The 12,058-nt window shown below is 34.6% G+C and overlaps 1 protein-coding gene across 12 annotated transcripts in view; it reads left to right on the top strand.

The window, feature by feature from the left end:
* TRPS1 (transcriptional repressor GATA binding 1) overlaps window positions 1–12,058 on the top strand; it is a 269,041-nt gene that overhangs the window by 108,718 nt on the left and 148,265 nt on the right. For all 12 annotated transcript variants that reach the window (XM_087931637.1, XM_026703574.2, XM_026703578.2 and 9 more), the window contains one exon: window positions 6,184–6,790. In XM_087931637.1, the coding sequence (XP_087787763.1) occupies window positions 6,184–6,790 (607 nt within the window). The remainder of the gene's footprint in view (window positions 1–6,183; window positions 6,791–12,058) is intronic.

Here is a 12,058-nt window from a genome sequence, read left to right as displayed (position 1 = left end):
ATCCCCAGTTTTCAAGTTTTAGGTTTCTTAATGAGGTTTTCTAAGTCATTTTTTTCTTTCAACTAATGAAGTATCACACAGATACCTTCAATTAATATTTGACCTCCAATTTTGATTCCAGCTGTTATTTCTTCCAATTTGTAATTTGCTCTGCAAATTAAACAGTATGGTGCCAGTTAAACAATATGATCCACCCTCTTTTGTTTTATTCCATATTCTGAACTATTCTATTTCTCCAAATATAGTTCTTATGGTATCACCTCATTCATTATAAAGTTTCATTAGAAAATAGAGCATGCTTATAACTTTAATATATTTGGAAAATTTATACAAATATTTTTTTTGTCAAGTATACATTAAAATAGTTTTTCAAAAATATTTATACTGAGAAAGGTATACATTTTAAAATGCATCAGGGAACTTTACATTAAAATGTTACTATGGGGTATGGGGAGTTTGGCTATATTAGGAAAAGCCACATTCAAATTTCTGTGGATCAGAAAATTGAAAAAAGAAAAACGATTTCAAATTATGAATGAACAATACCATTTTCCAGGTTGTTTTAAACTACAACATGTAAACTGCAAACAAATGATGAAGTAGAATAATGCTGACATAAAACAAATAAATAGAACAGGAAAATGAAATTTTTTACTCCTTTTCAATTGAATTGATGCTGATACAACTTAAAAGGATGATTTTCTGCCTCTGAATCAGTAATATTTTTTTTTCCATACAACTAAACCATATCTCCAATATTTTATCTATTTCCCACTGAATATGCAGGCTGGAAACCTGGCTCAAACCATTCTGCATTTGTAGAAAAATACCATAGTAAATGTGTGAATTTATATTTTAACATTTATTGCTTAACATTATTTCCCTATACACAAATCATATTGGTATTAAGATTATGTTGAATGACATGTATCCCTTGGTATTGCTGAATATCTGGTTACATGAAAGGTGTAACTGCACACATATTTTTAGATTAAGGATTATGGATTTATGCTTGTTTTGCTAAAGGCTAGTCCTGATTTTATTTCTTTGTTTTTAATTCTATTTTACTATAAAGTTTTGCACAGCTGGGTCCAGATCCTGGCTGGGAAGTTTCAGTGCTACTGTAATTCTAATAAAACGGTATCATGTTAGCTAGTAAAAAGTGTTCTGTTTCTATGGCATATACAGGAAATTGGCAACATATTGTTCCAATGTGGGAACATATGTTTTACATAGTTCAGTAATACAGTACTTTTCATGGTCTGCTTGAATGAAAATAGGCATGCCTGTTATTCCAAGGTATATGGGACATTTATATCGGCTGTATTTAGAAATTGCATATTGCAGAGTTCTCATTTTTTCTCAGCTGAAGTATTCGGGATTGACCCAACATCTTTTCCCATTTTTCTCCTTGCAAAGTATCACACACAATCAGATCTCTTGTTTGTTCTCCTTGATCTTTTTTTTTTTTTTGAGTACACATTTTTTTTAAGAACACAATTTGACAAACTCACCATATAATGTGTAAGTTTCATGCAGAAAGAAGACTGGATTTTGAATAAGCAATTTAACAAGAGGATGAATTTTGCTGTTTTTATTTTACTGAATAGACATTTTAAATGGGACAGATTGAGGAGGTGTGAGAGATGTTACAATTATGACTTTCTCCATCACATCCACAAAGAGAATATAAGTTTTCTGGAATAAAATAGTTCCTGATTTGTCTTTTGATATAGAAATGAAAGAATAAAGAGGCTCTTAGAATTTCTTAACTAAGTAATTTTAGTAATTAGTAATTAAAATGAAACAAACTTTATATATTTATTAAATTTATGTGCTGCCCATCTCACTAACAAATGATTCTGGGTGGCATTTAAATTTAATGAATAAATTTCTTTATTTGTTAAATCATTGCGGTCATTTAATAATCAAAACTAAATATTTAAACCTCTAGTAAATTAAATCCCAATAAATAAAATGTTTAGCAATGATTTTTCCTTAAAGAAAAACCATTTTTAAAATAAACCAAAGCAAAATCTTTTATTTAAGAAACAACAACTAGTTTTATCAATTGTGTTGATTCTACTCTGCTTCCCTACTCATAATTTAGAGATAGTAGTAATTGTGAAGGGTTTAAATTTTTTGGGAAACTCCACTTTTTCCTGTTTTCTGTCCTCCCCCACTCCTCAAAACAATAATAAGAACCCAACCATCCTATTCTTAACGCCAATATCTGGCTGTGCCATCACACTTCTTTGTAATGAAGTGATTATATTTCAACATACTTAAGTTACATATTTTATAAAAAAAGGTAATTATTTCTCTTACCAATTTCTTATTCAAAAGAAGTACATGCGTATATTTGCATATATAATTTCTGTATTTTAATCCCTTCGGTTCCATTGCTTGCCTCACAAGTGTTTTATCTAAGTTTAAACTTATATTTCCAACTCAGGCTATCTTATTGCATTTCATTGATATGGAAAATGAGATATTTTGTTAGGATGAGCTGAATGGCAGAGACAGATGATGTCCAGATGCTGTAAAAACAAGATCCTTGTTAGGGAATGCAAAGCAGGTGTATCGGTGTGTAGAAAGAGTAGAAAGGAGACAATAGTTTGGCAATGGTTTTACTTTCTTTGTGTGTTTCATCTCTGAATTAGAAAGCTCTCTTCCCAACTGGGCTTCAGCTGTGAATTACCAGTACCAGAAAAATAGACTGAGAAATAAAACAACCAGATTTATAAAGATTCTCAAGTTCAATTTTACTTTTGGTGACTATATGGTCCCAAGCAGGAGTTTTCTTGCCAGAAATAAGGAAGGGTTTACCTCTACCACTTCTTGGGATTATTGTTGTTATTTTTTACTTCCTAGTTTATCCTATAGCCCTGTTGTTTTCTGCCAGTCTGCTGGTCAAAGGCTAAAGGTAAAAGGTAAAGATTTCCCTGTCAGTCATGTCCAACTTTAGGGGACAATGCTCATCTCCGTTTCTTGGCTGACAGAGCTAATGTTTCCGTAGTCATGTGGCCAGCATGGCTGTATGGCAAAGGCACATGGAATGCTGCTACTGTCCCACCAAAGTGATACTGATTAATCTATTCTCGTTGGCATTTTTGAATTGTTGGGTGGGCAGTCTAGGTCTAATTCTGCTTAGTTCCTGAGCACAGTTTTATACATGTATTTGCCTTTTAGTGTATGGAGTGAACATATAGCAAAGGAAGGATGAGAGATACTACAGTTACGACCTTCCTCATCACATCCATAAGTAGTGTATAGGAATTCTGGAGTACAGTTGAAGTATAGTTTCTGCTTTGTCTTTTGTTACAGAAATGACAGAATAAAGAGACTCCTAGAATTCGTTAGTTAAACCTAGGCATCATTGTCATTCCATAAAGGGGCCTATTTGAATAAAAAAACTGAATATTGTACTTGTAAAAAGAATCTTATGCTTATACAGGTGTGAGCTCCCTTCACTACTATTAATTGTATGGAGTTTAGAGACAGGCTAACTAACACAACTGGCAATGGGGGTGGGTGGGGGAGATGCATGCATCCACCAGAGATAAGGTTGCTTGGGGGAAAAACTCAGAAAAATAAAATAAATAGAAAAGAAATATAAAAAAAACTCTTGCAACAAAAATATAAAGTTAACTAAAGTAGCTTGAGAAGATTGGCAGTTTTCTCAAGAGTAGTGACTAATTATTGTAATGTTTGGAAGAAGGTAGATAAAATGAATAAATTAGATTCAAGTAGAACCTGACAAAAGATCAAGGTATGAAAGATTATATGGCAGTCCTTTTTCCAACTGGGACCATTTACATGCATTAGAACTGCAAATCCTAGAATTGCCAGTTGGAATATCTTATCACATATTGACTAGAAATTATGATGCAATTCTAATGTAGCCTGAGGAGAGCCAAATGAGCAAAGTTTGCCAGTGTAATTAAGGAGATGGAGGTATGTCGTGACTTGGTCTACTTTATAGTAGCTGTATTCTCCCACCCATAGTTCCTACTCAATACTGTATACTTCACGGGTCAGAAAGAGGGCTGAAAAAATATGTACAGGCCCTTCATATCTTGGACATAAATTGTTTCAACTCTTCCCCTCAGGACACTGCTATAGGACATTGCATGCCAAAACAACTAGACACAGAGACAGTTTTTCCCCCTCATGCTGAACACATAATTACCACAGTGCACAGTACATAGTCACAGTAGCACTATGGATATTTACCTTTGTAGTCTGGCTCTATTGCTTCATCTTTCTCATTTTTTTATATACTAGCTTCTCTTATTAGTTATCAGTATTATGGTTATATTATTTTGTTGTCTGTATGTACAGTGAGAGCTTATGTACCAGAGACAAATTTCTGGTGTGTCCAATCACACTTGGCCAATAATAGAATACTTTTAAGGTTAATCAGTAGAACAGAATACTATTCTACTCTGATTAACCTCTCTTAACTTGACAATTTTAAGATATATCCCAATGCTATTTTTGACAATGTGAATGAAACCTTTCCTTCTTCACAGAAGTTCACTTTTTATTCAAAACTTTTAAAGGAAATTTGATTTTTAAAAGCAGATTTTACAAACAGATATGAAAAATAGGTAATTTTTAATGATGTAATTTCTTATTTGTTTTTCTGTTCTAATAAATGTAATCCTCCCTTTTGTGGTCAGATGTCAGGAGGAAACCCCCCCCCCCCAGTTATTAGCTATTTTTATTTTTCACATTTTTATTATTCAAGAAAAATAATTCATTCATTTACCTTTAAAACAAGAATACCCAATTAAAGCTCTGTAATGTAGTAAAGGGAGCAAAATTTCATAAATGTTACAATTGATATTAACACTGGAAATCTCCTATTTGAGAAGCCAGATTACCATTAATAGTGTGGCATGTAATTTTCATAAGTTCTCTATTTATTTCTTAGTTTCTTTTTTCCCTGCTGATCTTTTATGTCTTATGAACTTTATATGTCTCATTCTTATCAGTAGGGAGGAATAAGGGGAAATATTTTCCTACAGTAGTTTTCAACACTTCTAACAGATTTTGGCAACCTATTCTTTAGATGAAAAGAACTATAATGGTGTTCTTGTGGTTGTATAAGAACACCAAACAATTGTACGCTGTAGATCACAGGTGTCAAACTTGCTACTTCACGTTGCCATCACGTTTTGTGACGTTTCCCCTCTTCGTGGAGCTGAGGTGGGCCTGCATGTGACACATCCGGCCCTTAGGCCACCAGTTTGACACCCCTGCTATAGTTGAACAGAACTACAATTCCTATGCATTTAAAGTCTCAGAAATGCATGGTGTATAAAAGTTCCTCTTTTTTCCTAATACACTTATTTTATCCTAGTCTTGTGGAATAAATGAATAAATGCAGCTTACTTGTTTTTTCATTAAAATGCATAGGGTAAAACAAGAACATAGGAAATAGTTAATCAGAAGAAATCCAAAAAGACACTGAACACTCATTTTTGAGATTCTCTATTACCAAGCATATTAGTTGACTTATAAGTGTAGAGTTAAATGATTTAATATATTTCTTGAGGACATCGATTTTCTATCAATAGAACCATAACTATTATTGACATTTTTGTGGAAATATTCATGTGTTCCTGGGTTTAAATGGGATAACACAAGAAGGAAAGAGAAAGGCAAAGCACAGGAAAGAGAAACAATGAAAGGCAGATAGGAAGTTATTACATTCGGGTGTTCCTCATCTTACAACCACAATGGACCCCAACATTTCTGTTAATAAATGAGATAGTTGTTAAGTGAGTTTTGCCCCATTTTACAAATTTCTTGCCACAGTTGTTAAGCAAATCACTGCAAGTGCTAAATTAGTCACATGTTTGTTAGTAACTGGAAAGGAGACCACCAAGGAATGGTTTCTGTGCAAGATTGGGAAATTAAACATAGGTAGGTAGGTAGGTAGGTAGGTAGATAGATAGAACATGAAAGAAGGCAATGAGAATAAATTACCTTAATGACAACGAGGAAGATTTCAAATAACAAACTATGTGTTCATGTACTCAACATTGACCTAGACAAGTTTTATCTTCACTCAATTCTGAAAGGCCTGCAGGCCACCAGATCTGGAAATAATTCATTTTGGTCACCATAGTTGAACTTATTGTAATATTTTCTCCTCTGTTTTTCTCTCTTCAGGAGAGTCCATAATTGTTATAAATGCCATCAGTGCAGCTTTACAGCGCTTGATACACAGTCCTTACTGGAACACTTCAACACTGTGCACTGTCAAGAAATGGACATCACCACAGCCAATGGGGAAGATAGCCATGGGATGGCGGCTGCTCTCAAGGAAGAATCCAAAACTGATCTGAAGGTTTATAACCTGATCAGTTCAGATCCAAAAATGGGGGAGCCCATCTCGGAGAGTGTAGTGAAGAAGGAAAAGATGGAAGATAAAGAAGGATTGAAGGAGAAAGGTTGGCCTGATGGGTCTAGTGATGATCTTCGTGGTACAACTTGGAGAGGAGTGGACATTTTGAGAGGAAGCCCATCCTATACCCAAACAAGCTTGGGTCTTCTGACCACAGTGTCTGTTGTCCAAGAGCAGCCAAAGGCTTTAAGGGATAGTCCAAATGTAGAAGCTGCTCATCTCGCAAGGCCTGTTTATAGCTTGCCTGTTGAGACCAAGGGATTCCTGCAAGGCATGGTGCAAGGAAGCGGAGAAAAATCTGGACCACTTTCTCAGCCATATCCTGGATCTGCTGATAACAAGTCAAAGGATGAGTCTCAATCCCTTTTACGGGTAGGAAATTCTGTTTTTGTTTATATTCTTCAGGGAAATTCCTTCCTTCCTTCCTTCCTTCCTTCCTTCCTTCCTTCCTTCCTTCCTTCCTTCCTTCCTTCCTTCCTTCCTTCCTTCATCTGCATTTCTGATGTTTGCTTTTCAAAATGTCCCACATACCTAAGGAGAATGTCAGGTAATAATTACAGCACAAGCCTGTAAAGTTGCCCATACTAGTTGTAGTTGTGATTTTTGTTTGTCTTTAAATTTGGTTGTGCTAAGTCAGGAATTCCTGATGATTTTGCAAGATGAGGTTACATTTGAAATTTAAAAAATCCAGAACTCCAGAAGGCTGGACATTTGTACAGAAAAGTATCTCTTTACCCTTCTACATATTAACAGTATAGTTAAGCAAGCCATTGTTGGATGAAACAATGAAAGTGGAATCATAATAATAAAAACTAAGACTGAGAAATAAAGCACAGTGTGATTAAATATAATATTTGATGCTTGTCTGGCTGTATTGAAAATTGAAAAAGCTAAGGAGGCAAAGTTTTGACATTTTATTGCTGCTTGGTTGTTGTTGTTTTTTATCGTAGCCTTAGGGGGAAAAATAACTCTTTTACAGGCACTTTTTCTTTAGGTGTAATCAGCTGTGGACCCTTATTCATTTTGCTGTCTCCTCAACAACATGCCCATTGTTGCAGAGAAAATGGTCTTATGAAATAGCTATGAATTTCAAATTAAATGGAGGCAGAATATATATTGTAACACCTGTAGGATAACCTCAATTGGTGGTATTTTTTTCCAAGCACAGTTGTATTGATAAATAGATAACTAATTTGTTGTAGTGATTAAGGCACCAATCTAGAAACTGGGAGACCGGAAGTTCTAGTGCTGCCTTAGTCACAAAGTCAGTTGGTTGACTTTGGGCCAGTCACTTAGTCCAAAAAGAAGTCAAACCACTTCAGTAAATGTTGCCAAGAGAACTGCACTGACTTGTCCAGACAGTTGTCAGAATTTAAAACTGACTTGAAGCAAACACACAATATCACTAAGTAAATGGCAGAACATAGCTAATGTTTTTTTTTTATTTTGAGAAAGCGAAGCAGGGCTTAATATTTGAATTGGGCTATCAAAGCTGTAATACAGGTTAGAAAGTGGAAAATGAAAAACAAAAGACAGAAGAAAGTAAGGATGAAAATGCTTGACTGTTGCCAAGAAAACTTCATGGATATTGTTGTTATCAAGAGCCAGTCAATTTTTATTCAAAGGAATCCTTTGATTTAAGAAAATGATAAGTAAGACACAGTATCCTCTAGCTCAGGGGTGTCAAACTGACAGCCTGCAGGCCAGATGCGTCATATGCAGGCCATGTCCACCCCGGCTTCATGAAGAGAAAAAAGGGTGTCCTAATAGATACCAATAGTATCTATTAGTATCTATAGTACCAAACGTCATGTGATGGCAAGGTGATGCTGTGAATTTGACTAGCTCATTTCCAAGCTGGAAATTTCAATATATGTGGACTTCAATTTCCAGAATTCCCTAGCTATCATGGTCATTGCTAAAAATGTGAAGTCCCCATTCTCAAAATAACTCAGAGAAATGCCACAGTAGAGTGAGCACCAAGTACACACCAAAAGAAATCATCTTAATTCAAGGAGGAATAAGATGTGGTATGAATGTGTTTAGGCAGTTGGTGCACCAAGTTGTACATTCCATTTGTTACAAGCTTTTGTTATTTCTTCTAGGGTTTTTTTCTGTTTGCTTATTGGGTCCAGTCATATAGTGCATTAAATAAGCATTATCCAAGCATATTTCAAATATGAACTTTTTTTAAAAAAAATGTATATACTCCCTTTAATTCTGCATTTGCCACTATTAAAACTGCACATTATTTTAAAAAAAAAAACAAGACTGAAAAAAATGGTTGTTTATGTTTATGTATGTTTATAATAGACAATTTCAAGTACCTTTTATATTGCCTGAAAAACTAATGTCTACCTAAATAAGATTTCCAAAAGACCATTGGACTCCAGAGACAGGAATTTTCACAATGTAATATTTGAACACTTATCACCTTTCCTTGCTTTGTAAATTAAAATTTTCTGATTTTGAGGTGGGGGGAAAAGTCTTTAAAAACTCTGGCCATTTCTTGCCTGGGTCTCTTCCGCTTCTAGAGAACTAAAGAATTAAATGATTGTGACTGTTCATAACTTGCTTTTTAATTCTCTTTCATGATTTTTTGTTCAATATACAAGGAGATGTTTTTTTCTATCCACAAAATAGAAAAAAAATCTTTCTAGAAAATTAAAAGATTATGGATTTAACACATGTTTCTCCTGATAGCACAGAACCTGCATTCATTGATTGCTTTGAAGAACTTCCATAAAAAATAAACAGACAAATAAAATCATCCTTGCAATAAACATATATATTGGCAGATAATATCACCAGAATGAAAGATTGGCGCATGATGATATGAGTCAAAATTGTATAGATTGCTTATATAAATATGTGGATCCACTGAGTACTGGAAGTACAACATCTTACTTGGGATGTATTGTTTTATTTATTTAGTTTTCTTTCACTATCAGCTGAATGGATATTAGGTAATTCTTTATGTGTTTTTTCAGCTACCCTTCTCAGTGCCTATGTAAAAATAAACTATGGACTTTATATGTGTTTGATTTCCCCCTCATGGCCACCCAAATTTGTTTTGCTGTAAAAGGAAAGCTCTTAAGCATTACTAAAATACCTGAAGACAAATCCAATTTGGGAATATTTAAGTATGATTTTCAAATGGTTGAAGCAAAAAAAAAAAGCTTTAGTTAAGGGGAGGTTGAGTACTGAATATATACCGAATCTATTTAAAATCCTATTTTTGGTCTTTGCCTCAAGTATAAGAATGCAGAATATATTTAATGCCCTATTTTTGGAGCCTGCTTGAAATATACAGAATATTCATATCACAGAATTCAGATTAGGCATGTATCAATTTGGTTCATTCATACCAAATGTGGAAAAAGAATTTAAGACTTTGGAAATGTTAGTTGTGAATAGCAGCTAATAAGACTTTTTTTCCCCTTCAGGGTTGAAGTAAAGGTCTATTATTAGAATTATTAGTTTTCCTTGCCAAAGCTCCACCATTCCTAATAAATTCTGCTATGCAACTATTTAGGTTCTTACTAGTAGCAATTCTTTATTATTTTCATCACCTAGAATTTTGAAAATTAAAATATTAAGCAGCTTCCGTTTCAGATAGAATTTAATTTCCAAATTTTTAGATTATGTGGAGTTTTAAAAAAAATATAACAAAAAATTGCTAATTTCAAGTGCAAGTCTTAACAGGAAAAACCATACTAAAATAACTCAGAATTATCTGAGTACTTTATCAAAAGGAATTAAAAAATAGCATTAATAACCATTATTAGCAAGCAGTTACTAGCAGAAATATATATTTTAATCTAAAATTAGTTTTTAAAATTTTGATGGATTTATTTTGTGTATTGAGCTCCTTTGGGTTCACAGATAGCTTTAAACTGGGTTTTGTTATTGAATAAACATTGGCTTCCTTTACAACATACTAAAAAAATATTAATGATAAAGCGGTTACTATTGGTATCTATTAGGACACTGTCTTTAGATTTGTATTAATTAACTTCTTTTAATTATGGTTAAATCTTAAAAGTAGAATAGTTTCTCAACCTAAATTAAATATCTCCCTCTGCAGAATTAGCCAAAGGGGATAAGAACAGGTCTTATTACCGTATAAGTAGAAAAATAGAAGGAGTTCAAAATATTTCTTAATTGTCGCTTATTTGATTCATAATTAATCTGAACCATAATTAATGAAGCCCACAATTTTGTGTGCCTCAGACTTTCGAATATCTGCAGATCTGAAAGGAAACGTGAATGTAAATATTCAATTTTCATTAATATTTTAATGGTGTCTGTTTTCCAAGAATGTCAGTACATACACATTGATTCCAGGATATTTTGGGACCATAAAGTATCTCCCAGCACATTATAGTGACAACAGTTCTGTCCTTCTTTACTTAAATTTGGATTTATCTTTTAAAGGTCTGTTAATACAGGATGAGTCTATTGATATGCAAAAATGTTCTTCTGAGTGGGGGAAAAAAAGATTTGGCGGCTGTTCTAGCCCAGGCTTATAAAAACAATGTTGTTTACTGTTTTGCGATCTCTTTCTGGGCAAGCACATACTTTTTGCTAAGCTTGATTTCAAATAAAGTTGCCTCACTAATTAGATGTAGCCTTTACATAATGTTTTCCCTCAGTTCTTAAAGAATATAAACACACAGTTGCAAAGCAGTACAGATGGAGGAGGAAGAACTCAGGTTGAGAAGGTAGAATTTGCCTAGTTCTACTCTGCAAGGTGAAAATTAAACCAAAGAACCCTTAGTTTAGGTGTGAGCAGGCAACATTCCATTAACTCCATGGTCATCTTTCTTGGTCATTTAACACAGGTCTAGCATCAACTGTATTTCCACAAGTGCTTCTTGCCCAGCCTTTTAGACTTCTTTTAAAGAAGCTATGGCTGCACTCCAGTGTTCTTGTTTGTTGCTAAACAAAAAGGTCTAATTCAAGGTTGAATAAAATATCTTGTGAACTTCATGGGATGCACTTTGCATTTTTAAATAAATTGCAGATTTTACACACACATACACACATACACACATACACACACACTATAAAGATGTGTAGGAGCACATCAGCACACACAAACATGCTGTGTGATCAAAAGTCATAGACACTAGGGAAAAAGGCCGTTGGTACTTACCTGACACGCCCGTTCTCTTTGAGCTGTGAAGAGCATCCAGTAGTGGGAGGTGCTTCAGTCTCCGCATTTGTAGGCTAAGCTTGATTTGTGGAACGCTCCTCCTCCTCCATGTGACTCTTCCTCAGTGTTCCACAGTTTTGGTGAAGACAAGAGAAATAAGCACCCTCATCCTCATGCCCTAAGAATTCATTGGCCGAAACAGGACCCCACCAGATGGAAAAGGGTGGGGCTGGATGCTCTTCACAGCTCAAAGAGAATGGGCGTGTCAGGTAAGTACCAACGTCCTTTCTCCTATGAGCTGTTCAGAGCATCCAGTAGTGGGACATACCAAAGCTTGGCCTGTCCTACGGGAGGGACTCCGTCTGGTCTGGAATCTCCCCCTGGTCCCTGTGGACCTGTTGCAGAACTCTTCTGCCAAAGGAAGCCTCAGCAGAGGCAAACACATCAATTATATAATGTCTAATGAATGGCGATGGGGAAGC

The sequence above is a fragment of the Pseudonaja textilis genome, chromosome 3, assembly GCF_049901715.1.
Source record: "Pseudonaja textilis isolate UNSWEBS1 chromosome 3, rPseTex1.2, whole genome shotgun sequence".
NCBI classification, from domain to species: domain Eukaryota; kingdom Metazoa; phylum Chordata; class Lepidosauria; order Squamata; family Elapidae; genus Pseudonaja; species Pseudonaja textilis.
This window is presented reverse-complemented; position numbering and strand designations above follow the sequence as displayed.